General features: G+C 30.0%; 5 protein-coding genes and 1 long non-coding RNA gene across 9 annotated transcripts in view; 4 read left to right on the forward strand and 2 right to left on the reverse strand.

Moving 5' to 3' along the window:
• Positions 1–548: 548 nt before the first annotated feature.
• LOC107065084 (15-hydroxyprostaglandin dehydrogenase [NAD(+)]) lies at positions 549–3,766 on the forward strand. Its single transcript, XM_015318403.2, has 7 exons — positions 549–714; positions 854–1,011; positions 1,104–1,230; positions 1,336–1,442; positions 1,554–1,727; positions 1,837–1,991; positions 2,174–3,766. Exons 1-7 carry the CDS (start codon positions 702–704, stop codon positions 2,403–2,405), a joined length of 966 nt encoding a protein of 321 aa, XP_015173889.2. The 5' UTR covers positions 549–701; the 3' UTR covers positions 2,406–3,766.
• Positions 2,646–10,691, reverse strand: tral (LSM14 family protein trailer hitch). Of its 2 annotated transcripts, none has more exons than XM_015318533.2 (7): positions 10,465–10,691; positions 9,076–9,230; positions 8,652–8,952; positions 7,552–7,756; positions 7,159–7,446; positions 6,726–6,905; positions 2,646–6,643 (listed from the first exon to the last, which is right to left on the reverse strand). In XM_015318533.2, exons 1-7 carry the CDS (start codon positions 10,583–10,585, stop codon positions 6,331–6,333), a joined length of 1,563 nt encoding a protein of 520 aa, XP_015174019.1. In that variant the 5' UTR covers positions 10,586–10,691; the 3' UTR covers positions 2,646–6,330. The 2 variants fall into 2 exon arrangements, with proteins under 2 accessions (XP_015174019.1, XP_015174020.1); XM_015318534.2 differs by having other exon boundaries at positions 8,757–8,952; positions 10,465–10,690.
• LOC149032522 (uncharacterized) lies at positions 8,832–9,624 on the forward strand. The gene is made up of 3 exons (XR_016176659.1): positions 8,832–8,972; positions 9,062–9,262; positions 9,473–9,624. It is a non-coding gene; the product is annotated as an uncharacterized LOC149032522 (long non-coding RNA).
• Positions 10,692–11,391: 700 nt separating the features above from the next.
• Positions 11,392–13,800, forward strand: Cyt-c1 (Cytochrome c1). Its single transcript, XM_015318602.2, has 8 exons — positions 11,392–11,526; positions 12,059–12,106; positions 12,323–12,471; positions 12,550–12,682; positions 12,764–12,928; positions 13,020–13,133; positions 13,221–13,355; positions 13,440–13,800. The coding sequence occupies exons 1-8, from the start codon at positions 11,455–11,457 to the stop codon at positions 13,548–13,550; spliced, it is 927 nt and encodes a 308-aa protein (XP_015174088.1). The 5' UTR covers positions 11,392–11,454; the 3' UTR covers positions 13,551–13,800.
• A 1,338-nt stretch (positions 13,801–15,138) lies between these two features.
• Positions 15,139–17,062, reverse strand: Uev1A (Ubiquitin-conjugating enzyme variant 1A). 2 transcript variants are annotated; one of them, XR_001475567.2, is made up of 5 exons: positions 16,808–17,062; positions 16,172–16,314; positions 15,952–16,077; positions 15,550–15,870; positions 15,139–15,452 (listed from the first exon to the last, which is right to left on the reverse strand). XR_001475567.2 is itself a non-coding variant. In XM_015318603.2 (4 exons), exons 1-4 carry the CDS (start codon positions 16,830–16,832, stop codon positions 15,730–15,732), a joined length of 435 nt encoding a protein of 144 aa, XP_015174089.1. In that variant the 5' UTR covers positions 16,833–17,062; the 3' UTR covers positions 15,139–15,729. The 2 variants fall into 2 exon arrangements, 1 of the variants encoding a protein (XP_015174089.1); XM_015318603.2 differs by having other exon boundaries at positions 15,139–15,870.
• A 539-nt stretch (positions 17,063–17,601) lies between these two features.
• The window catches only part of Src64B (Tyrosine-protein kinase Src64B), a 38,869-nt gene continuing 28,676 nt past the window's right edge, over positions 17,602–27,794 (forward strand). The window contains exon 1 of one of the 2 annotated variants that reach the window (XM_015318592.2): positions 17,602–18,050. The gene's annotated coding sequence lies outside the window, so the exon portion shown is untranslated. The remainder of the gene's footprint in view (positions 18,051–27,794) is intronic. The other variant, XM_015318594.2, reaches the window with a different exon arrangement.

The raw sequence follows: 27,794 nt of genomic DNA on the forward strand, positions 1-27,794 counted from the left end.
GATTGCCTTGAAAAAAAGAAAAAAAGTAATTAAAGAGTTCAACCTTTTGTTTAAATTAGATTATCTACTGTATGTGAAAACACAATGACACAAAATGTTTATATAAAAAAAAAAAATGACTTTCCACAAATGGGGAAAGTAATTATTATACTTCGATTATTAACTCTAATGACTCTCGGGGTTTATCTTAATTAGAAGAATACTTTGTGAAAGAAAGCTCATTCTTTTTCTTTTCTTTTTTTTTTTCTTTCTTTCTTTTATCATCTTTTCTTTTTAAACTATAACCGAGTTATCAACAAATAACCCGTAGCTTTGATTCTTTCGAGATCAATCTTATTGCCCTCTCTCCTTCTTTTCTTTTTTTAACACACACACACATACACAAACTTATATATAAATGTGTTCTTCTTAGAGAAGAATCTTGACAAAGAGAGGAACCAACCATCCTCTTTGCTCTATCTTAGTTTCCATTTCCAATAAACACGAAACGAATGGTTATATATGTTAATAATGCGTCTCCGATTAATGTTATTTCATTAGTATAAATACCATTCGGAATAAAGCACCGGGTTCAGTTGTCTTCTTCGCGATCATTGAGTTCTGTTCTGTCTCGTTTCTTTCTCATTTTTTATTTTTGTATTCTATATTCATATATTTACATTTTGTCTTATTATTAATTTATTTATTTCTTAGATTTCAACATGGAAACAATAGGTACGATGAAATTTGCCTAATTTTATCTAAAAATTAAAAAAATAAAATATGTTACAAACGTTTATCATGAAACAGTTCATTCCTTCACGTCAGATTTATTATTTATAATAAAAAAATAATTCACAAACACAATTTACAGTTTCACGGATGAGCAGAAGACGTTCTTCGGCCTCAGAAAGGGCCAAGGAATTGGAAGAAATCAAAGGTTTCGTATCTGGTAAAAATATTTTAATAACTGGCGGTGCTGCTGGTTTAGGATACGCTTTCGTCAGTCATTTTCTAAAACATGGAGCAAACGTAAATAGGAGTCATTTAATATTGATTGACAATATAATAGCATTGAAAAAAGAATAATAATAATAATAGTAATGTTTCTTAATGTATTTTAGAAAATAACGATACTCGATATTGACGATGATACTGGTAAAAAGATTGCCTTGGGTATTGAAAAGTCATACGGTGAAAAAAAAGTATATTTCATTCAAACTGACGTATCTAAAAACGAACAATTAATAGGTTGGTACGATCAAAAATAATATATTAAAATATAAAATAATAATAATGTGTCTTTCCTAATTTTTTCTTGGTTTCAATATTTCTTACACATTATTAATCTTACAGAATCCTTCAAGGAAGCTTTAATGTTAATGGAGGACATCGATATAGTAATTAATAATGCTGGAATACTTGACGAACGACGTTGGGAACGTGAAATTGCTGTTAACATTGTAAGAATAAATTAATAAAATAATAATCGTGTTATATTATAGTAATATATTATATCATATCGCTAAAGATACCAAAACAAAAAAGAAAGAATTATTATTTGTTGTTTATAGACTGGAATGATCTCAACGGCGATGTTGGCTGTAAAAAATATGAGCAGAGAGAAAGGAGGACATGGTGGAATATTGGTGAACATCAGTGAACACATAAATATTTCAAATACTGCACAACTTCCCGTTTATGCAGCGACAAAACATGCTATTATCGGACTCTCACAATCTCTCGCAGTGAGTAATATATGATAACGGATCATCATCTCGACATTTAATCGATTATCTTATCGTTACGTAATTTATATAATCTAAGTGCTGTGTAAACATTTTATTTATCTCTTAGGATCCTGATCATTATGAAAAAACAGGGATACGTGTAATCACGTTGTGTCCTGGATTAACTGAAACCGGTCTAACAGTTGACAGTCCAAACAAATTATTATCTAGAGTTATGAAAGCAGATTACGTAAAAAATTTGGAAAAGGTTCCAACGCAAACGTAAGTTTTATGTTAATGTTAATATTTACAAAACCTTTCAATATTTTCATTAATTCGTCTATCGTATATACTTCCAAATTACGGGAGCGGGGGTTGTAATTGTGCCCTTTGCTGAATATCCATCGATTGATTCCATGATTGAAAAGATCAAGAAATGATTGAAAATTCTTCTATTTTTACAGACCATACGTCGTCGCACAAGGTTTGTTAAATATTCTACGTTTTGGTGAATGCGGTAGCATTTGGGTTATCGAAAGTGGCCGTCAACCTTATGAAATTTATGTACCGGATCCTCATACTTTGCGTCGACGTTACAAAAACAACGTAACTTGCGTCGAGACTAAAATTGGAAAAAATCGTAGGACAAATAAAACTTGCGATAATGAAACGAGAACGAGCGTTATTTGCACTTGACTGGAAATATAAAGATAATTTTAAAGACGTTGTTTCAATGACAAGTTGACATAGTACGCATTTTCTCCTTTTTTTTTTTGTTTACATATACTTTTTTGTTAAGGAACGAAGACGAGAGAAAATAAAAAGAAGTGGAATAAATTTTAAGCCAATTGAGGCGCCGTTTCAGGAATAGGAAATAAATGTTCTGAAAATGTTCAGACACGTCAAGGATCAATGAGAAATAAATAATTAATAAGATACCAAAAGTAAGAGGTCGATTATACTATTACAAAGATTATACACCGCGTATTATTATTTCATCATTTCAGTATTATTCATAGCATTGGGATTCACAATATCCGCTGTACAAAACAAAAACTTATCGTTGGAAAATCGCGTACATCATATAATAATATTCTCCCCACGCGTAATGCAGGAAACTTAAAACGTATATCTTTTTTTTTCTTCTTCTTCTTCTTATTCTTCTTTTCTTCATCTGGTTCTTCTTATTTGTCTACTTTTATTTTATACACACATTTTGTGTTTTTCATTATTTTTTGTTTTATTTTTTTTTTTATTTTTTCGTATTATTATTATTTTTTTTTTATTATTATTCTCTTAATTATTTATTTGGCCGCACTGCCGATAGACTATGAAGATTTACGAGACCTTTTTTTTTTGTCTTTCTTATTATCATTTTTATCGTAATCATTATTATTATTTCATTATAATTATTATTATCAATACGTTATCATTATCATTATCATTATCATCATCATCATATTCATCAGTTCATCATTATCATCATCATTCTCATCATCATCATCATCATCATATATATATATATATGATGTATAACTAAATCTTGACTTACGTTATGTATACAATTGTATATATGCGTGAATCTCGGCAAGAGCCATAGAAAAATAACAGTCGCAAATAATACACATACTTTCTGCTTCCATCGCATTATTGTTACAACGTTATCTTTCTTTTTCTTACTTGTCTCTTTCTCTTCCTTCTTCTCCTACCCCTTTTCCTCGTCTAAGGGACATTAATTTTATTCTCCTTGTTTATCTTATTTTTCTCTTTTTATTATTATTATTATTATTATTATTAATATATTTATGAATTTTTCAAAGGTGCAAATTCGTCGTGCAATACATATTAAATGTGAATCATGATCCGAATTGCGTAAAAACAAAATTATACATAATATACATATGCATGATTCACAAATGTTCATTAGATTTCGATCAAATTAATACATTAATGAATTTTTCACCTGATACATAAAAATTGAATATAGAAATACAAATAACCCAGATCGAGGGAAAAAGGAGGGAAGAAAAGAACACACCAAAAAAAAAAATAATAAAGAGGGAATGACGTTATCATTCTTTCCTCTATCCCTCGCAATCCCCAAACCGTTACATTACACACGACAAATATATTTAAATCCATGCTGTTAATTAATAACGACGATATATTGTCCAATCTACTAGCGACAGGTTGGCATTCGTTTTCATTCTTTTATTTTTTTTTTTTTTAATTATTTTTTTATACTTCTTAAATCATTTTCGCTTATTTTTCTATTCTCTTCCCACCCCCATTCGCCCTTCTTAATTTTGATCATCCTCTCGGCACAATCTTTCAATGAACGACTTTACGAATATAAGTCAATAGCAGACTCGACGTACGTCACATAGGTATAAAGAATTTTTTTTTGTGTTTTTATTTGTTTTTCGTTCATTCTAATTGTAAATACCTTCTAGAATATCGCGTCGTTATTTTTTAATTATTTTTCTTTCTTTTTTTATTTTTTTTTTCTGACTTTCTTTCTTTCTTTCTTTCTTTTGCAAACACGTAGCACTTATCGAAATGGAAGAGTCGAGTCGGTGATTATTAAAGAGACCAAAGTCAATATATTTACTGAAATATTCATATTTTTCCCATATTGTATTTTGTTTTTGTTTATAACATATAAATCTATAAATCGATAAAAATCCAAGAAAAAAAAAAAAAACTTAATAATAAGTGATAATAAAATTTGAAAAATGTTAGGCCACACTTTTCCAATTACAACAAAGTTATATCCACGTTTTGGTCTCTTCGCAGCGATTTAGTGCACATATATATATATATACCACTTTTTAAAGTGAATTTGTACATCCAATTTCAAATCATCCATCTCCTTAAGCTCGCCATCTTTTCTTATTATTCATCTTTTTCATTTATGATACGCTTAACGATACGTTGTATCATTATTTTTCTTTTACTTTTCTTTTTCTACGAATCTCCGTTCGATGGACAATTCTGGTATATAGGACAATATCGATTATTATGTATTTGCATTTGAAACAATTCTCATCACGCATTATTATCGTAATTTCTATATCTTCGAAAGAACTTTCCACACTCTTAAAACTAAATATTGTTTGTTTGTTTGTTTATTTATTTATTTTATCTTCCCTTTCTCTTCTTGTTGTAGAAACTTCTAGTCTGTTTATCTCGAAATTTCGTCTGCGTATTGAAAAAAAAAAAAAAGAAATAAAACACGCGATAATTTAGTAGCTACAAGTAATAACTCCATTCACAGCGTCAGACATTCTTTTACAATTGATAAGTACCAAAGGATATACTTAGTTTCTTTGTAAAAAATACCCTTCGAAAAAATGCAATGAAAACATATATTGTATATATTATTTAGAATTATACATCTCAAGATAGTCATCCGTTAAATGAATACAACAAAATAACATATTCCATAAATCGGGATTAAACGTACGTCTAATATCTTTACCAGAAGATTCATTTTTAAAACTTTTATTTCAGGGTATCATTAAAAACTGAGTATATCCTATTGGTGTTTATATATATATATATATAACTAATGCAAATATAATTATCAGTATATTTTTTTTTTTATCATTTTTTTTCTCTGCCACATCTTTATCGAACTATCTCGTTCTACTAAAACACATATACGAAAAGACGTTTGATAATGATTATTACGATACCGAGGCGTATAGAAAAATAATTCTTTAGAAAGAAACGAGATTCGAATTTTAACACGTTAAGCGCCACGCTCATTTTCAAGAAAAATTCCCTTTAAGCCACCCTCATTTTTAAGGAATTCCCGTCAGGCCACGCGCGCCACTTAGAAATATTATGTTATACGCTGTCAGCCAGGAGTGACTGACGCGGCCTAACGGAATGTCGAGTGTCCATCACCAGTGGCAGACATAGCACTCAACGTGTTAAATAATAATATATAAGCGAGTAATTTTCATACTCAAACTTATAATAGTTAGTCTGATTTCTTCCCGATACGATGAAACTAATATCTCTGTGTGCTTTTTTTTTTATATTACGCCTTTCATATAGATCATATTATAAGATTACGTTTTAATGTAGCATTCTCCTCTGTTTTCATCACTCCAATATTTGTTCGAAAAAAGAACGAATTATAAGCTATATATATATCTTCTTCCAAGAATGCATACGACGTACAACATGAAAATTTGATTACATAAATGATCATCAACGATTCTCGACGCAAACATATGCATATGCATATATATATAGATTTTTATATTTGGATCGTTATCATTATCTAGAGCTAGGAGAAAAGAGAACAAAAATATATTTCTTCCTCGTAGATCAAACGTCTCTTCTACACCAAAAGAAAGTCTGAATGTGAGAGTTCTTTGCGCCCCAACAAAGTCACACACATGCGCTCATACGCGCCATATCGGTTCTGCGCTACACTCCCCATTAATACGACAATCTACAAATTATTATATCCGTTTGCCGATTCATTCAAAATCATTTTTTTTCTTTTTCAGTTCATATGGGCAGAGCATATATCGTAAAAGCCTTAATATCTGAAGAATACTTATACATAATGCCGCGTTGTTCGTAGTGTGGCATGTTCCATGTTTTACGCCGTTCCAGTTACAAGACGGTTGTTCTGCTGTGACTGAGTAGTAGACTGTTCGTTGGTCGTACGAGCTTGACTACCAGGATTATTATTCTGTTGTTGATTGGTGGGCTTACGATTCATGCCTCGATTACCTCTATATCCACCACGGAAACCAGATCCACCCATATTACCAGCACCTCTTCCGTACATTCCTCCCATACCACGATTGTAGTATCCACGGCCGCGGAAGCCACCGCGTCTTGTCGAAGCCACGCCGAACGTCTCAGAATTCAATTTCCTTTCTGTCCTCCAATCCGTACGCTGGAATCGTCTGTAAATACAATTTACCAAAGTTACTTATACTTATTAACTGATTTGTTTTTAGAACCTGTTTGCAAAACAGTTATACTAACCCTTTACTTCTTTCAACAGCTTCGCAGCTAATGTTATCAAAGAATGACTTTGATTTATCATAATGAACAACTTCCGGTTCTTCCTCAGGTTCTCCTTCTCCTGCTCCGGTTTCATTGCCACTATCATCTTTCTTTTCATTATCATTACCACCATCAATTTTTGTTTTTGCCAACTGAGATCTATAAAATAATATTTCTTTATTAATACTTTATATCGATAAATCAATAATAATCAATAATAATCGATAATAATTGAAATAATGTGTATGCGGTGCGTAAACAGGACACTTAAATATTTATTTATGCCTGCATTAAAACCGCATAACTTGCTTTTGCATGATACAAATATTTCCATTTCTTGATATCAATGAAATGAAAATCTCAAATTGTTCATGCGTCAGATGTGAAAACACTAAGATAATAATAGACATACCTTAATTCCTCGAATTCTGTATTAGCTTGCTCAAAATCATAATCGTTATCGAATTTAAGCGTATTTTTGGATTTAGTTGTTCCAGTATTACCAGGCTGGTTGACCCTAAAGCCACCGCGTCCTCTACCTCGTCCTCGCATATTTCCACGATTCATCCAACCACCACGATTTCCTCGACCACCTCCAGGGTGTCCACCTTGTCCTTGCATCTGACCATCAGGTTTCATTCCATCTCTCTTCATATTATTATATTGTGACATACCATTGTTTGTTTTTCCACCAACATGTCTATAGGAAGAAAGAATATTTAACGATTAAACACTCGTGTCTAATTTATTGTTAAATGAAATCAAAATAAATTAACAAATTATCAATAGTAATTAATTATCCTACCCATCATGATCACGGCATGGCGGTTGAACGGTTCTAATGTTTGGCTTCTCAACATGTTTACCCATGCTACTTTGCTGTTGCTGTTGAGGTTGTTGCTGCTGCTGTCCTACTTGTATGCCTTGATCTATTGTTGGACTTTTTCTAGTTAACAATGAAGAAGTTGGTGTTGTTGATCTTGATCCTCCGCTAATAAGATCAAGTACACCTATAGAAAAAAAAAAAAGAATTCTTGTTATTAATACATTTCATTAAGTATAACAACAAATGACAGGCCAAAGATTACAAATTTATAGTTATCATTCTGTATGATACTACAATTTTACTAATATCCATTACATTACCGATTAAAAGAATATTTAGAATGATAGCAAAAACTACTATAAATTTTAAACTGTTCTTGCTATTTCATAAATAAACACAGCTTCATGCTTATACGCTGCTTAGATAATAATTCATTGCATTGTCAGAGCAAAATAGAAAGATACAGATGCAAAAGTAGTTCCTTCAAATCCGAAAAATAATTCATTTCAATAAACCATTACCATTCGTTTAAATATTAAGATATTAATATAAGAAAATCACAATATATATATATATATATAAGTATGCTATTATGATTTTTCTCTTATATGAAAGATGTTAATTAAGTCAATTTACTTATGCACAATGAAATAAAAAAAATACAAAAAGCTTAAAAATACATGTAAATTAATATAACAGTGTAAATGTGCACAAAGCAAAAAGCATTTGCATCTATACATTTGCACAATATTATAAAACAAGTATTTTGCATAGTAAAAGACTCATTCTAGCATAGAAAGTATAGTATTATAGGTTCTTAGAACATATAGGATAATTTCAATGAAAAGAGAAAGTTAAGTAATACGAATAGAATTTAAAATTAATCCAAGAGATGTTATAGAACACTTGCAGTTATTAAAATTATTGAAAGAATGACTATATTACTTATTAAATGCAACCACTTTCCAATATATTCAAAACACAATATAATAAAAAGTAAATTGCAGCAAGCTTTTTACCAAACAGGAAGCAGTACGCATGCCATTGGCAAGGAAAAGATCACAGCAAAAACAGTTTACCATCTTCCAGAGATTGGTCTTTTGGTAATGGGTCGACATTGGCCGTCGATAGTGAGTTTGGGATAGAGATGGCATTGGGTTCAGCAGGGCCCAAGCTCAACTCACTTGGCTGTTTATTCAGTGGCCCACGAGGATCTCTGGCAGTAGTCGGCATGCCCATAACTGGTCCCATAGCTCCCATAGTCATACCATATGGAGTTCCATATTGACCGCCCATAGGGCCCATTTGGCTCATCATCGGATGAGCATAAGTTGGTTGTGGTTGATATGATTGCTGTCCCATAGATGGTTGCACAGTCATCTAAAAATCAATTGCGTTAGGTATATTTCAAGCTAATGTTACATCATGCTATTGATAGATAACATATAAAATAAATAAATATTCTGAAAGATAGATGTTACATTTACAGATGTATGCAATTACCTGAACGATAGCTGGATCATTTGGTATTGAGTTAACATTGTTTACAACTCTGATATCTTTTATGTCCGAGCCACGAAATAGGATGTATTCATAAACTTGATTTTGAGGGGCGACAGGTAATTGAGTTTCTCGGTCTTCTGTTCCGAAAGAACGAACTATAATAAAAATAAAAAAGGTTGTAATAAAGGTTAGGTATATATTTATCTCAGTATTTTTATAATAATATAAGAATAATTGCATTTATATCATTTGACAAGAATAATGGGATTAAAATAAAAAAAAAAATAATAATAAATATTCTAATTTATTGAAAAAGAAAAATACTTTGAAAATTTAAATATAATCTGAAGTATGTTAAAATAACCTTGAACCTCTGTATGTTTTCTCTATATTTCAGTTGTAAGTCAATGACAAGGACATTGAAATATTGTAAACAAAGAAGCTAGATATATGAATCTTTCCCTACAATGACTACATATATAAAAACAATTATTTCAAATATCAAGCTAATACTAACTTAATATAATCTGTTGAAATAATTAGTAGGACATATATATATATATATATATATATATATATATATATATATATATATTTGATTAATTTCTGTTAATGAGTAATATTTGTAATATTGTGTGATTTTATGAGAATAGAAAAATAACAGATTAAATCTAAATTCTTTTAGAAAATTAATAAATTAATAAATAATAAAATAAATAATAAAAATAATATTCTTCTCTACCCCCTCCCTTCCCTTCCCCCCTCTCACCACATATATATATATATATTTATTAAGGATATAATAAATAATATTAGTATATATATATTAATGAAGTTTAAAATTTAAATCTAACATATCGTCATAAAAGTGATCGTTTGTTTGACCTCAAACAAACAATTTGAAATGATGCCTTTATGGTAGCATATATCTAGAGTTCGTAGTATACTGAAAGCAATGAAGTATCGTAACGCTAATCGTCGTATATATCGTATATATGTAAAATATTAGAAAGTAAAATGAAACCTGATATACCATAGAAATAATACGAAGGCATTGATTAATCAAGAAACATATAAATCACCCGTTATAAGAGTAGCGTTAGAAGGGTGACCCCGGTTGTTTTGCATTTGATCTACCGGACAAATCGAAATCTCGTATGATTCGGAAGCATTTTCCAATTAAACAAATATTTAGGTAAGGTAAGATCGTGGGTAAATTTAAAGTCAGTTTAAGTAAAAAACAGATGAAGAAGATAAGGTTAGATGATAGAGAGAGAGGAAAAAAGAGAAATACGAGAGAAGAGGACAAAAGATTCTAGAAGGAAAAGAACCGGGAAACGAAATAGCGGCAAAAGTAGGTTTGGTATCCATCTTGATTTTTGTACTCACCATTAGCAAGAGCTATTGTACATTCTTGCGGATCAACGGTAAATAGACGGCCCTCATAACGAATATCCGCCTTTGATATTAAACTTATCTTCGAGCCAAGCTCCGGCATTCCTCCGCTCATCTTGATGCGTTTTCTTTTGTACGTGATCGATGCGATATTCTACGATTCACATTACCGTCTGACGAACGTAGCAGCTGACACCAATGGTCGACGGCGGACTAAACTGTTAACAAATTGGCGCATGCGTCACGCCCTCTCCCATCATTACCTTCAAACATTGTAATTTGCAAAGTGAAAATTTAAAAAGAATTTTAATTTTAATTAATTTAAACATTCATTTAATAATTAAATATGATAAAATATTGGCATTATATTTATATAATTATACGTTTTAATAAAATATTTATTGTTTTAATTTATTTACTTCATTATTTCGATAATTCGAAAAATAAATTTGAATGAATGAAATATATTAAAAAAAAAAAAAAATAAGTTTGCAATATTATGGAAATATTTCCCATCTTAACTTTTATTAACATCTGCCTTAATCTCAATAATGCAGAAAAATAATTATTTTATTTGGACAAACAGTATTTTATTATTTACTTCTAAATTAATAAAAATAGTTTTTATTAATATTTTTCAAGTTTCAACTAATGTAAAACGTATTTATCGATAATAAACAGTAGTTATTCAAATAATTCGGAATTTGAGAAATGTTATAAGGCGGGAAATTGAAATTAATGAATATTTGTTTCTAGATATCAATATTTCGAAAGAAAAATTGTTATTATCAAAGTTAAATCTTTTCAATATAGAAAATTAGTATTTAATTCGAATGAAAGTTTGAACTCAATGCAATGCAAAGATCTTCTTATTTTTAGATAAGGTCTTGTAATCTTCTTTATCGAATTGAAGAATTTGTCTGTTCGGTTTTCTTCAGTTGCTAGATTGACTAACGCCTTTAATACATAGCACCTCTGGCCAAGATGGCGGCGACACTAGGACGAATTTGTAAATCTGGTCTTTTAAAACCAAATTATGGAACTTTGTTCACTCAGGTAAAAAAAATACATATAATTAATAAAATCGATTAAATATTTTGATTTGAATAATAAATAATATTTTATATTTAATGATTGATCTTATACACGATTGACATCGTCGATCAAATCTCTAGATGTTAACTCGAACAAAACTACTTGTCGACTGCTATGACATTTAATTCTTAATATTTAATCCGAAAAGAGCATCTCTTTTATCAATGTCACATAAATGTATTGTATTATAATAAAAGATATATTAATTTGAAAAGTTTCAAAAGACATTTTAATACATGTTATGTAATAGTAATCTCTAGACAAAATCATGATGCTGCCATCATTAAACATGTGTTAAAATTGTATTAAAATATGAAGAATATATGCCAAAAATGAACACATGTTAGATACTTTATTATGCGTATATAAAATTATGTATAAAAAATAAGTAATAATATAATACTAAAGATTTAACACACATCTATATAATTTTATATCTATTGTATAATTTAATCATGTAATATATCTTAATGAGTTCATTGTGATTTTACAGACCAATAATTTCTCTACAACAAAAGAATGGTCCAGAAGTCGAAAATTGGTAGGTGTCTTTTAATTAATCAATAGGAGTTGTCCCTTTACCTTCATTCCCTCCTCCATATTTTTCTAGTAAGTTATAACATCTACTGTTAAGTAATAATTCTTAGATTTAATTTATATTTCTTACCGGAGAAAATAATTTTTTTGTACTCTAATTAATTTGTTATATTGTATATCATATATATTGTATATTAAGTTGACATATTTATAATTACAGTTAGTGACATGTTTAGGATTAGCGACTGGAGGTATCGGTACTTTAATTTATGCATTGGAAAGTTCTATAAAAGCCGATCTAGAAATAGCTCATCCTGCAAAATATAAATGGGATTTTTATGGAATGTTTAGCTCATTAGATCATGCAAGGTATGCATCTATCTGCATTGCTGTCAAATATTGTATATATATGGTTTAGCGATTTAACAATATTCATTTAAATTTCAGCGTGAGACGAGGATGGGAAGTTTATAAAAATGTATGTTCCGCTTGTCATAGTATGGAATATTTAGCATATCGTCATCTTGTTGGTGTTACTCATACAGAGGATGAAGCAAAGGCACTTGCCGAAGAAACACAGGTGATGTACAAATCAAAATCTTTTATTAAAAGTATAGCTTATTAAATAATTTATATACTTGATTGTTTCATTATAAATTAGGTGCAAGATGGTCCAGATAACACTGGAGAATACTTTATGCGTCCTGGAAAATTATCAGACTTTCTTCCAAAACCATATCCAAATGAGGAAGCTGCTAGGGCAGCTAACAATGGTGCCTTACCACCAGATCTTTCACAAATCATTAATGCTAGGCACGACGGAGAGGTACCTTCTTTTTATTATTATTATATTCCTTGATTTATAAGACGTTTAATGTCATTAATTTGCTTATGTTAAATATAAATCTATTTTACAGAACTATATATTCTCTTTATTGACTGGATATTGTGACCCACCGGCAGGAATTAAAATCCAAGATGGTCAATACTTTAATCCATATTTCTTAGGTGGTGCTATTGGTATGGGACAGGTAATTTATAATTAATTGATAACAATATGCACAATAATACCATATCCTGTAACATATTGTGTGTAATTTCTAACCATGTATGCATAGGTTATTTATGATGAAGTTTTGGAGTATGAAGATGGTACTCCTGCTACTGCTTCTCAAGTAGCAAAAGATGTTACCACATTCCTTATGTGGGCAGCCAATCATGAATTTGACGACAGAAAAAGATTTACTATCAAGGTAAAATATTCTTGTTGCTTTTAAATTTAAAGATTATATAATTACTGTATATTTTTGTAACATGTTCATATTTTTTTTATATAGACTATTGGAATTGGTATAATAGCATTAGCTGGAATTATTTATCTAAAGAGACATACATGGACTGTTGTCAAAAACACAAAATTACTTTACGTCCCTAAAAAATCGAAATAAATCCATCGAAGCGTAAGCTTAAAAAAAATGTTCTTGATGGCCCTGACATCAAGGAATGTAATGTAGTTTTATAAATTAATTATTATAATTCGACATTTTTAGCTATTTCCAAATCCGGAAGCTGCCAATATAGCATTTGATGCATGTTCGATTCACTTAACTCTCAAGTCAATAAACGTGTATATTGTACATAAATATGCAAACAATGTTATTATCGGCCAACATAAATAAATTGTTAAAAGTAATGAAATTTACCTGTAGTTTATAGTTGTGTATGTTAAAAAGCTTTTATTATAATAATTTAATTTTATTTTATTTGAAAATTATAAATATGTTAAAAAGGAAAATATTATACAATAATTGAGAGAATATTTTTCTAAAGACATTTTTTTTTATTTTTAAGCTTCATTTTATCGACATAGAGTAATAATTATTTAATATGAATTAGATTACACTATTACATTACTGATAGTGTAATACTGAAATACAAAGCTGATCAGAGGTATGTATAGTATTTCAGGTAAAGTTTCATAACATTAGATAATAATTATTCAAATACCTTCGTAAATTCATACTTTGGTCTAATTGAATATAATCTAAATGCAATAAAACAGCATACATATAATGCAAACCGAAGGGAAAAATTCATGAAATCATATTACATTGCAAATAATTTATATGATCATAGTTTTCTATTAGCAAGATAAAAAACGAAAATAAAAACATAACAAAGAAATGTATCCTTGCATATTAATCTGATAAAAGATTTGTTTTAAACTTGTTTTCAAGTTTGATAATAAAGGATTTATATTTGCGAACTTTGGATCAATATTGAATTTTAAATATGATAGTAGTCACAGTACATCAATTATGAAGCTTATAACATAAATATGTATTTATTAAGCATGTACACATTTTCTAAATGGATTACCAAATTTAAATATAATCAGAATATACATAGATGTGTGTCGCGTTTATACTGGAATGAAAAGGTAAATGAAAATGTAAGTTGCAATGCTTCATAGATTAATGTACTCTTGCTGGGTGCAACGCATATACCATGTATCCTATCTTCTACTTTGAATCAAATTACGACCTTCTATATTTCTGTTATGATTACTTTCCGTTGTTTATTTATTACACGTTTGATGATCCAAGTAATATAACATATATTCTTTTGTATAAAATAAGAGGCCGTATTTGGACGATGTCTCAATAAACGGACGTCAAAAGTATGTCCATTCTAATTCTGTTTTATACAAAATTTTGGATGAATTCATTTTTAATAATCTAATTTTTGTTAGATAGAATTTTCTTTTACTTCTTGTCACTTAGTCATATCAAAGGAATTATGTTCCAATGAAGATTTTATTCAGTAAACTTCGTTTCAATGTATCTGAATTATAAATCCAAGCTACCTACGTATTACCAATTGACCAATTTATCAAAATTTACATAGGCTTAGAAACTTTCACAGTAATCCGTCTCTATGATTAATTGAGACAACTCCATAAAATTATAATTTTAAAATCATAAGAGATGGCACTTATTTATAAACAGAAATATTAGTTGGTTTGTATATTAGAGATTGTTTTTTTTTTTTGTTCTTTTCTTCTCTTTTCTCTCCTTTTTTTCATTTGTTCTTTCTCTCTTTCATTTAAAAAACTTCAAAGGCATAATTTTTTTCTTACTGATTATTATTTTTATTAGACAATCGGTGTATTCAGTTTAAGATTCAAAATATGTTGTGTGTGACTTTTATTTGTTTTATACCATAATAGCTTGAAAAGTTGGAATAATATATTTTATGAGCACATACCTCATAAGCATCTCAGAAACAGTAAGCGGTAATAATCTCTTAAGATGAGAAAGATTACGGCTATCGTGTAACAGTTTTATTACCTAAAATTACAAATAACTTTTTACATTAGAAACATGCGAACGGTTAAACATGACCTAAAATTTAAAGGACGAACAGCTCTTCTCTTTCTCGGCTTACCTAAACACAAAATTCATATCCAACTTTTCAAGCTATTATCGCCTTTCTTTCGTAAAGGCATTACATCTTAGCATATATTTCCACCGGGCACCATTTTAGTATTATTTGGTACCTCTATTATTATATCTCTCCTCGTGCTACCATAAAAAGGAAGAGGTGATAAATTTATATGTGGTTAGGCTAAAATGTACTGCCCTCTGGTGGCTGAGAAAGTTTCATATTCTCTTTGAGTGTCATGAGACGACGCAGCTCTTGCAAAACTGTCTTGATTGTGTATTCTCTTTGCCATTTGGAAAGTACTGGTACATTGCGATTGTCAACCTTATTGTAAATTACAATATAGATTATAAAACAAAATTAAAAAGACATAACTGTAAGAGAAAACTAGTTTTCAATACTTACAGCTCCGGTAGTGCTATTGATACAATTCATATTAATTCTGCTTAAAAACTTTACACTGGGTGCTTCGTCTGGGTATTTCTGACCACAATCAATTTTCAAACTATACATTCTATTTTCATACGGCGTCTAAAAAATATATTAAATTGTGCTAACAACTACATCTTGTTAGATTGAATAATGTCTTATAAAAAAGTTATCGTGTCAAACAATTTACACTTACTCTAGGTGGTCCAATTATCATTCCGGTCCAATGTGTAAGCGTCATGTCATCATCATTTTCTAATCCCCAACTAATTGTACCATCTCCTACACCTTTCTGACCCTGTTCTAATTCCTCCAGCAAACGAAAGTTTCGAGGAACAACTACGAGAAATGTCAATGTAGAGAAATATCCATTAAGCTGAGGGTTGAAATTATAGAAATCATATTAGTGCACGATACAGGTTATGGGCTCAAAAAATTAAATGCATGCTGCAATCTTCCAGAAGTCTTTTAAGTTTTCTGTTTAAATCAAAGGAAAAATAAACGAAAAAGTAATAATTGATATCACTGATAGATACGAAATATAAGCTGGCAGTATATAAAAAAAAAAAAAAAAAGAACAGAGGAAATGTAGACTTCCAAGATAAATTGACATACATTGGTAACATGACGGATCCCTAATTTACAGGAATGAACGGATAAATGTGTATTGGGTTGCGTCCAGATTATCAAGAAAAAAATAAGAAGAAATGAAATGAAAGGAATGCCAAATAAAATAATATTCTTAAAGGTAAGGACTGTCGTAATAAATGACGTTGAAAATATTCAATCTGTATCGATAAAAAAGGTTTCGTAGAATGGAAAAAATACTCACCTACACCGGTAGTGGGTACCGCCATGATATTTCGTATTTCTGTGAAGCACTGTATTTTTTCCCAAAGGAATAATTAATTTAACGCAGGCCAATCCTACTAGTCAATCTCCTTTTAATGCACGCGTATTAACTTGGATAGAGGTTTTTCATTACCCAATTAGATGAGAATAAAATCAAATCTTAACTTTCGAGTAAAATTCACTTTGCGAAAATTCACCCAACCTCCGCGAGGTTGTCTATTTCCACAAACTTTCCACACTATAGAATGGCTTCCTTACGTCAAAAACGTCAACATCTTGACTAGTGTCACGTTTGTTCACCGATGTCGCTCTTTGACAAACTTTCAACTTTCAAACTTTCTCTCGATTTAATAGATCGAACATATTTTTTCATTGTAAGAAAACAAATCGAAAGAACATGAATGAATTGAAAAAAATACTAAAACTAACGAAATTATTTTTACGAATTATTTGATAAATCAACATGGCCGTCTTATTCGTTTGTTAGGAAAGAGCGGGATTTTTAAAAAAATCATTTAACGAACATTTCGGATAAATTTGCCCCAAAATAAAATGATATAAAAAAGATTCACAAGACGAGTATAATAATATTGATTTTTTGTTTGTTCATAATGAAATTAATTATTGACAGGATAAAAAGAGACGAAGAGTGGATGACCGAAGTGGGGTGGGGGGTACCGAATTCGGCTAACTACGGGGGTGAGGAGAGGGGAGAAGAAAGCAAGAGAAATGGCGTCGAGTAGTTGGTAGTGGGGAGAAAGTCGGTAGTATCGTGCCGGCTGCGCAAGAGCAGCCTGCAAAGGCAGCTTTTCCAATAATGAACAACCCGTGGTAACTGGTAACTGTCAGTCCGCTCGTGGTGCATTTCGTTGACTGTTGTGTGTTGCACCACGCTCGGTGTGCGTGCGTGTGCGTGTGTGCGCGCCGTGTGTTGTTTTTATCCGGTGTTTTAAACAGAAGAGAGAAGAGACAAGGGTATCTTCCTCTTTCAAAAAAAAATAAAAACAAAAATTGACAAAGTAATAAAAAAAAAAAAATAATAAATAATGTGATTTAATTAAAGAGACGACGACGAATTGACACGATCATCAATTCGGTCCTTTTTCCCTGAGATTTCGAAGGACGAAAGAAAAAGAGAGGGGATTTAATTTCCAAGAGAAGAAAGAAAAACAAAACGTGTGTTTTCGTGTTACCTGGGCTATCGTCGTGCGATAACAAGAAGGGTATGTAGAAACAAATATTATATTCCTTTAAGAAACGATTAGCTCTGATACATGGGATACTTTGTATTTTTTTTTTTATTTGCATATTTTGACAACTGCTAGGATACACCTAACCACCCATACACCCACTCACCCACCTATCTACCTACCTACCTACCTACCTACCTACCTACCTATCTACCTACCTACCTACCTACCAACCAACCTACCTACGTACCTACCTACCTATCAACCAACCAACCAACCAACCAACCAACCACTGGTGCCCACCATGATAAACAAACGGAACGCCATTGACCTTAAGCTCGCGAGATTTCCCCGTTGAGGATTTTGCAAGGATACGTTTTCTTTCATAAACTTTCGTTAAGATTTTATATTTAAAGATTTCTTTTCTTGATCATTCTCTTTTTTTGTAGAGGGGGGGAGGGATTTGTTTTCTACCTCTTTTAGTTGCAAGCGTCTCGTCTCTCTTTCTCTCTTACTCTCTTTCTCTCTCTTTCTTTTTCTCTCTCTCTCGTGTCGCTTCGATCTGCGTATCTCCGGTGTGTGTTGCTATCCGCTCGCTAGAAAATACCCCGGCCTTTCTAGATATATATACTTACTTAACTTACATATGTATTTGTACTTGTCTACCAGTAATACATACGTAAACGTTTTTCTAAATGATCCTTTTTCTCTCTCTCTCTCTCTCTCTCTCTCTCTTTTTCTCTTTCCCTAGAAACATTTAATAATGATAAACAATAATTTTAAGGTATATAAATTTAATGAAAGGATAACTTGTAGCGCGTGACTTAATTCATGAAAGATTTAGTCAGCTTTATTAACTTGCATTAAAATCCGCAAGATTTGGTGTGCAAAGTGTTTGCATTTGAAGTGGCAGTCTGTTCCTTAGCGACGAATTGCTAGTCTCTGGAGCATGGAAACGAGAGAAAAGCAAAAGGACGAATACGAGAAAGAAGAAGAAGAAAAAGAAGAAGAAGAAGAAGAAGAAGAGGAAGAAGCAAGCATTGATTTCATTTCATTCTGTATTTGCGTATGCTTTCTATTTATACGATTATATCTCATTCAATTATACATATTTGTTCATTTTATAGTTTCAACAATTCTCTCCAATTCTTTTTGTTAATTGTTAAAGATCGAGATTGATCTATAGATCCAAATCTTCTTAGGTATAATGGTTATTCAAGAAAGTTTCAAACTTTGCTTAATGAGCAGTGTCCTAATTGGGAGATCTTTGATTATATTCAACAGGATCATTAGCAAGTTTGTTTTAACGAATAATAAACTATTCATAGGAATGCTCTTGTAGATTACTTAACTGTATTTCAAAAGTACTTAGTTCATCCCCCGAAAAAATGAAAATCAAAACAACAGCAACAAACATTCAATATCGATTTATATTAACCCTTTGCAGTTAGAGTTTTTATCGTGATTATACAAAAATGTATTGTAACGTTAAATCGATACGTATCAACCATCGAGTACAAATCATACGTGAATTAAAAAATACATTTTTTTAAAAATATAATTATATTTTATAATCGATTATAGCAATGAAGAAAAATGATCAGACAAGATACGTAATTAAATTATATTTGTATTTCGTTTCAGTATGGGTTTCACTAATAACCATTACGATATCAAACACCTATACAAAACAATGTTCTAAATTTTCAAATCAATGAAGGTACTTTTGGGTCACCCTATATGTATTATAAATCGTGTTATAGTTCTAATTCGATGTTGTTCATAATGAATCGTTGATACGTCGATCATGATATCGTAGAATCGATCGAGAATCACAACTACAAATCTAGGTTCCTCTTATCAATGGAATGAGATTGTGAAAGAAAGAAGGAAAGAAAAGAAGAATGAAGGAAGGAAGGAAGGAAGGAAGGAAAGAGTGAGAGAGAAAGAAAATAAAGGGTTAACGTGACTTGGAATCAGGGCAAAGTAGAAGTCCGCAGATCGTGGCACGCAACCGGTTGGTCGCAACAAACTTTCCTCGATTGTAAATCCGTCGTTACGTATCTTCTTTGGCATGCGCGCGCGCGCGCGTTCCTATACGCCATAGCATTATAGCGTTATAGTGTTATAGCGTTATAGCGTTATAGCGTTATAGCGTTATAGCGTTACGACGAGCTTTCACCGCACGCGCCCACTTTGCAACGTGAATTGACCGTTATCATTTCGTATGTTATTTATATATATACATATATGCATATGTTCATATGTTAATGCTAATAAGAGGATAAAACTGTAAACGCTAGATAAGAGAACAAAAATTATTATTTTAGGAAATATTCATTTAAAAAAGGGATTTATTTTTATCAATCTTAATTTAAGCGTTATTATCATTGCATATGTTATTCATATAGTACATATGTTTATACATAGCGTATACACGCATATCTCTATACTTATGTTGATGTTAACAAGGAGGGGGGAATTTAAACACGGAACAATGAGAAAAATAATAATTATTAATTAATGAAAAATTCATGAAAAAAAAAATACAAGGATTTACTATATCAATTTCAATTGTTCGTTCTTATCATTTTATATGTTACACTACTCTTGTATATCGTATGAGTATATGCATATACGTTGATATTATACTAATAAGAAGAAACAAAAAGTAAACGCAAGATGATGAGAGAAAGCTCATTATAAAAAATAGATTTAATATCAATTTCATTCGTTGTATATACGAAAGAATAATAGTAGAAATAGAAATAGAAATAGAAACGGAGATTGAAATGATCGTAAGTCAAATCATTTGAAATTCACGGCCCAACGTTTTTTATTATGCAAGTCTCATGTCAATGTCGTTTGTCCGTCAATAATACGAGGAGGGTCTTCTTCTTCACGCGATTCCTCGAGATTAAGGTCAAATGACTTTAGTGATCATGGTTACGACACTATTTCGATGAAATTCGTACGCGTTGTTGCATTTATCAAAAAGAAGAAGAAGAAGAAGAGGAATTGTAAAAGCGATTGGGTCGATTCGATTCGTGGGCGTTGCAAATGTTTTACAATGTCAGATAATTATTTTCCCAATTTTTTTTATTAGGTTCTTCTTCTTTTTTATTATTATAATTACAAATTGAATGAAAATAATTGCAACGAAAATAATGTAAAAAAAAAAACGACGAGTGTAAAATGGACGTTGTAATTCTCGTTTATTCATTTTCCAACCTTGTAAAACTCGTCTAAGGATGGAAAACTCGAAAAGAGAGTTAAACAAAAAATATATATAAATATATATAAAGAATAAAAAGTGTTGAAAGACTTTCACCAAAGAGGGAAATAAGAAAAATAGAGAGAAAGAGATGAAACAAAAAGAATCTCATGTTACTTTTTAAAAATCATTCTTTCAAACATGAAGTAATCTCTAAGGAATATCCTAAGATCAATGAAGGCGTTCTTTTTCTTTGATACTACAGTGAGATAAAGAGAGAGAGACTAGTTTGTTAAATGTCAACTTTCGATGTGCTTGCATTAGTGTGTATATGTATATACAGGTATATAACGTAAAGAGTACATATCTTTAATAGGTCAAACAACGTTTTATGTATTCCCGTGTATTATACTTTATCCAAAAGATAGCAGCTTCTTAATTACACTTTAAAACCTTTTTAAAACTCGTATTTTACCTCCTTGACGTCAAAACAATAACTGTTTTTTACTTTTATAACATATATTTTAAAATTTATTACTCCATAAAATAAATGTAAAAAAAAAATAAAAAAAGTTAATGATAATATAAAATTATAATTAGCTTTTAAATCTTAATAGTTATGCAAACAATTTTGGTTAGTTACTAGTAGACGTGAATATTGAAAAAAAAAATATCACAGGGGGTTGGAAGGGAGAGGGTTTAAGGGATTGAACAAGTTTTCTATCGAGATCCTTCCTATTCGATGTCTTCTTCTTCTTCTTCTTTTTTTTTTCTTCTTCTTCTTCTTCTTCTTATCGGTTTGAATCAAAGACAGAATAAGTCGTAGGACGACAAGGAAAATTGAAGAGGAAAAAGGCTCAGAGGTATTATAAAAGAAAATCGATTGGCTATTACTCTACGTCACACTCCTTCGTAAAGTGTCTTCCAAGTGAGGTCGTTGAACTTTTTCTTGCCCACTTTTCCGGATGATCTTTGAGAGATCTTCAAATCACACTTTATAGAATAGAAAAGTGTTTAGCTCGCTAAAGCCTCCCCCTTCCTAACCCTCACAATATACTTTCCAACATGTTGCTATGCATGCATCCGATATTTAAATTTCATGAAAATTGCATAAGTTTCAATTTGTTTCAACGTTTATTGATTTTGATCAGTTAACTCTCGAGAGTGAGATATCAACGTTGATTAAAATACCTGAAAGTGCTTTTTTTCCTTTTTTTGTTTTTTTGTTTTCTTTTTTTTTTATTTATGTTAGTCAAATGACAAAAGTTCATTTTGATTTTAAAGTACGTACGGTTTAAATGTAAATCATAAAACTTAGAAAAACCGATAGATATTCAACGTTCATAGTCATTTTTTTGTTAAATTAATTTATTGTTCAACAGTCGTACGAGGTTTTATTATTTAATTAATGCTGTTAAATTTATTATTAGGATAAATAATTTAAAAAAAAAAAAAAAAGATTGAAAAGTCAAACATCTATTAAGTACTTTCGAATTAAAATTTATACAAGTTCTAAAAGTTGAAGTCTAAAGTTGTTTTGATTTTGCTATTAGTTCATTTAAGTTTCACGAAATATGCATTGGTTTTAGTTGGTTTTTATTTTACTTATTTTTTTTTTCTTTTTTTTTGTAATTTGCAATTTGCCGTCTGATATCGTTGATTTCTTTTTTTATACTTTTCTTTATCTATGCCAATTATTTTTAATACTTTTAATTAACTAATGCACGCGTGTATCACAAAATGTAACTTGTGTAAGTAATTTTCTTTTTTTCTATTTTTTTTTTTTTTTTATTTCGTTGTAACAAAAGTCACTTTCGTTTTCGTTGATCGACGAAACCTCCTCCACCATCTCAAATGAAAGAAAATATAAAAAAAAAAGATGAGATGAATAAAGATGAAATACCAGGATCGCGTTTTTCAACCCCCTTTTGTTTCTTACCAGTGCAAAAGGAAAAGAAAATACGTCCGAGAATTCGCGAACGAGTGGGAGAGAAAAAGGGTGATATATAAGGGGGAAAAAAAAGGGTCGAAAGGAAGAGACTTCTTTCTTTTCGCGGCAAAAGTGAAAAGAGAGAAACAGAGAGAAACAGAGTGAGAGAGAGGGAGAAAGAAAAAAAAACAGGAAGAAAAAGAAAAGAAGAAAGAATTCTCGACACTCTCGCTTTCGTCGATCGATATTTTCCACGTTGTATTTTTTTTTTCTTTACATATATATATATATATATATATATATATATATATATATATATATATATATATATATAAATAATTATATACTTATACAGAAACATACGTGTATAATAGCTAATTGTAAATGTATGCTGTAATTCACTCGAATATTATTGTTTCGTATCATAATTCTTCTTGTTTTTTTCGGTTTTCATTAAAAAAAAAAAAAAAAAAAATATTATTTTGTTATTTTTTTTTCCATTTCTTTTACGCGTGACATTTCTATGGGGGAAAAAAGTAATTAGCATATTGTACCATATATAAAATATTCGTATCATAAATATTATTACTTTCCATTATGATCATACACTTTTACCCCTACGAATAAGTTTCCTCCCTTAAAACATTTCGCGATGAATCATTTTAAATGCAATTGGTACACATAAAAATTGGTATGGAAATTTAATATAATTCCATTGATAAGTCTAAACGATTATAACTTTATTTTTCAAATTTTGTTCAATTATTTTATTATCCAATTATTTGATCGAAATATTTCGAACGTTTTTTTTTTTTTTTTTTTTTTTTTTTTTAATAATAAATTGTAAAATAAATTTTCTCCAATAATTGAATTTGACAGTACTGAATGATAATCAATTTTTATAAATTGTTGTTCGTTCATTTTGATTCAATAATCAAAGTTTATTTTATTAATATAATTTTTCTCTAATTTTTGTTTCGTTAAGTTAATCAATTTATTTAATGAAAATAATCGTATTATAAATGAGTGAGAAAAAAGTAAAAAAAAAAAAAAAAAATAAAAAAGAATGAATAACAGTAATAACAATGAAGATAATTTAATCGTTATGACCTTTTCGATTTGTTTTAATTGCAGTCAATCATTCTTTGTATCACTAATTACGATTTCTAAATGATTCTTCGTTTAAAAACGTACTTCTTTAACACGATCGATTAATTTGAAATAGTTAAAAGTCACGTTAAGTCAAGTCAACGACATCAAAAAATAATTCGATGATTTTCTACAATTAAAATCATCCCTCTTTTGTATTTGTTTATTCAACAACCGATACCTTTTTCGATCAAACGATAATAAAATTTGTAGGATGACTGATCATCTCGAAATGTTACAAGTCGATTCCTTTAAAAAGCGGTGACATTATAAAATAGTTCAAAGATTTGTTATACCCAAGTGTATATATATATATATATATATATATATATTATTACATTATATAAAATCTAACACGATCAACACGGTTAATTGGACGAGTTGACCTTTATCTGTTATAACGAAACAAACCTTCTATCTTTTCTCGGTTGTTTGTGAAAAAAAAAAAAGAAAATCGGTAAAGAAAAGAACAAAACAGGGATAAAAAGCAAAAATACCACTCTGCTGTAATTCAGGACACACAATGGAAATGAAAAGGATACTTTTTACTTTCTACCCTCCCCTCCCCCTTTCCCCATTCTCTTTTCCAAACACACGGTTTCAAATAAATGTTCTGGTGCGTTTAAAATTTTTCGATAAAGTTCCAAACATGCAGCACAGTAGAATATTTTTCGGCGAGGCATTGAAGTCTCTTTTCCTTTTTTTTAGGACGAAACCTATTCAAACTTTGACCGAATTTCGGTGTCACATATTTTTTTGTCCCTAAAACAAAATAAAAAAGAGAAACACTATTAATAAAAATTTATATTTTGGGTCGGCCCAAAAATGTCTTTCCTTTTTTATTGATGATAAGCTTAACAAAATATTGTATGAGTATAATATTTTTTATTTTTCATCTTATTTTATTAAATAATATCTCGATTCTAGTTTATATTAACTTTTTCTATACTGTATATTACTTAAAGTATAACAAATTAATATTGAATATTAGAATATTTCTAAAAATAATATAATAAATAAAAATAAACTTCTCGGATGATTTAATATTACTTTATACGCGAAGGAATCCTATAATCGAAGATAACACCATGTTTAATATTTATTTAACTTTTATATTATTTTTGTTGATTTTTTACTTTACATTCAAATCGTATAACCTGTGTGTTGTATCTGTGCAACATATTATATATATATATATATAGATGATATGCGAATCCGAACAACGAGATTATATATCCAACTTACCCCTCTTATATTTTTGCGTGCATGCGAGAGCAAATAGGTTCTTCCAGGTTCATTAACTATACGTACTGTTAGAGAAAACGTTCTTCTCGTGTGCCGTGTGTTGTGTGTAGTATGCACGATTCTGATGAGGGGGAAGAGAGAGAGAGAGGGTTGCCAAGTTGAGTGAAGGGTGTGGAAGAAAAAGAGGAAAGGGGACACCCCATCGTCGTCGTCGTCGTCGTCGTCGTCGTCGTCGTCGTTGTTGTCGTAGTCTTCGTCGTAGTCGTAGTCGTAGTCGTCGTAGTCATAGTTGTCGTAGTTGTAGTTGTCGGGGTGGTTGTACTATTGATTTTTTTTCACCCTGTCCCGTTGAATTATCGAGAGTCCGTCTCTCTTTATGTGGGCGATCCCGCTGGCACATTGTACGCACTCTGACAAAGGTATAGGAGGGTTCAAGGGAAAGAAAAAGAAAAAGCAAAAGAAAGAAACAAAGAACAATAATATTATGCATAAGTATACGGGTTGCAGTTTAATTTAAAAAAAAAGAAAAAGAGTTTCTAGATTCAATCCTAACTTAATGATGATGATGATGATTATGATGATCGTTCTTTGATCTGTGCTATGTGACGAGAGAGCTACTATTAATTTGAGAAAATCAGGCCTGCCTTCTACCATGTTGCAAAACAGGCTTTAAGAGTTGGCACTGGGGAATGTTCTTGTAGTTGTCGTCAGCCCAGATTGTTAGACTTGCTCTAAATGAAACTCTCCCTAACACCTACGGGTACTTTTGATTATTCTTCTTATTCGTTTTCTTAACACTTTAAGGGCCAAGCTAAAACTTGTATTATTATTATTATTATTATTATTGTTACTGTAAATACATTTGAAAGATCTATTCTTTTGTTTTTATTTTCTATTAATATGCAAAACTCGAGATTCTATTAAAATTATTCTTCTTTTTTACTGTACTTTGATTAAAACCGATTTCTTTTCAGCTGAATCAGCTGACTTCTTCCATTTGGTTGTTCTCCATTTTTTCTTTTCTTTTTTCTTTCGTTCTCTTTCTCTTTCTTTTTCTCTTTCTCTTGTAAATCTTTGTTACATAGGATTATTACAATATCTTTATAATTTATTTAATATTGATATAATTATTTTTTTATTTTGTTTTTGCAACTATAGTCAAGAAGGTTAACAGTTCGTTCACTCGACATCGAAATCGATTACTTTTATATCGGCTTACTTTATATGTTTAGTTATTCATGAAATTAAGCGTACAATTATATACCTTGTATAAGTATATACAGTTAACTTTTGCTGTATATAATTCGGTTAATATAATACGGTATATATATATATATGCTTTTGTATAATATCAATTTTGCATTATGGAAAATCACGTTGTACGAAGAAGAATTATTTCTATGTAAAATGAGATATATTATTTATATTTTATATTTTGTATAAAATAATTTACAAATTTTTTATTTCTTTTTTATTTTTAAATCTCATATGAAATAAATTTATTATTTAATTGGAATTATTGAAACAAAATTACGAATAAATCGGATAGTAATGAAAACAACTTATAATATATTTTTTAATTAAAAGAAATTCAATTTTTTTGTTTTAAATATAGATAGAATATATATCTGTATTTTATTATTTGTATTCTTTAATTTGTAGATTTATTTAATTATTTTTTATTATTTAATTTAATGGATATAACGAGGAATCACAGGTTACATATCAAAAATTTATATCGCACATTATGAAATATTTTCTGACGGAGTTATACGAATTCGACGTTGTAAAAAAACTCGTATTATACTGAAGTAAAATGGTAATTACATTTTCTTCAATTAAAATATGCACACAGATTTATTCATTCTCTCATCCTACCAATTTTATACAAACCAATATAAGTGTATTCTCTCTTAAAGTTTCGTGAATAACTCGTATATGCATTTTCAAACGTGTTATATTTCGAGTTCGATTTGTAATATTCATATGGTACAGTTTTATGACCTTACAGGAGAACAGGGGAAGGGTCACGATCCCTTTTAAAAAAAATTTTCCTTATGTATACTTAAAACAATTGAACATCGATTGATCAAAGATCAAAATATAGTATTGCATTTATCCAACAACGAAACAAACACACAATTCAATTCATTCGATAACTGTAATTACAAATCCGTGCACCACTGGATGCTGACTGAACGAACACATTTTTTTTATCTTTTTTTTTTTTCTTTTCATT

The sequence above is a fragment of the Polistes dominula genome, unplaced genomic scaffold (assembly GCF_049000335.1).
Source record: "Polistes dominula isolate Pdom_NZ unplaced genomic scaffold, Pdom_raw_medaka contig_23, whole genome shotgun sequence".
Lineage (NCBI taxonomy): Eukaryota > Metazoa > Arthropoda > Insecta > Hymenoptera > Vespidae > Polistes > Polistes dominula.

Bases quoted from the DNA above. Each gene is read 5' to 3' on its own strand.
- LOC107065084 (XM_015318403.2), top strand. The intron at 1,012-1,103 runs GTAAATAGGAGT...AATGTATTTTAG, and splicing joins TTCTAAAACATGGAGCAAAC to AAAATAACGATACTCGATAT. The intron at 1,231-1,335 runs GTTGGTACGATC...TTAATCTTACAG, and splicing joins TAAAAACGAACAATTAATAG to AATCCTTCAAGGAAGCTTTA.
- tral (XM_015318533.2), bottom strand. From the start codon at position 10,585: ATGAGCGGAGGAATGCCGGAGCTTGGCTCGAAGATAAGTTTAATATCA. The intron at 7,447-7,551 runs GTAGGATAATTA...TTCTTCCTATAG, and splicing joins CCATGCCGTGATCATGATGG to ACATGTTGGTGGAAAAACAA. The intron at 6,906-7,158 runs GTATGTCTATTA...ATTATTTTATAG, and splicing joins ACAGAATTCGAGGAATTAAG to ATCTCAGTTGGCAAAAACAA.
- Cyt-c1 (XM_015318602.2), top strand. From the start codon at position 11,455: ATGGCGGCGACACTAGGACGAATTTGTAAATCTGGTCTTTTAAAACCA. The intron at 12,472-12,549 runs GTATGCATCTAT...TTTAAATTTCAG, and splicing joins AGCTCATTAGATCATGCAAG to CGTGAGACGAGGATGGGAAG. The intron at 12,683-12,763 runs GTGATGTACAAA...ATTATAAATTAG, and splicing joins CACTTGCCGAAGAAACACAG to GTGCAAGATGGTCCAGATAA.
- Uev1A (XM_015318603.2), bottom strand. From the start codon at position 16,832: ATGGCGGTACCCACTACCGGTGTAG. The intron at 16,078-16,171 runs GTAAGTGTAAAT...TATATTTTTTAG, and splicing joins TGATAATTGGACCACCTAGA to ACGCCGTATGAAAATAGAAT. The intron at 15,871-15,951 runs GTAAGTATTGAA...ATTTACAATAAG, and splicing joins TCAATAGCACTACCGGAGCT to GTTGACAATCGCAATGTACC.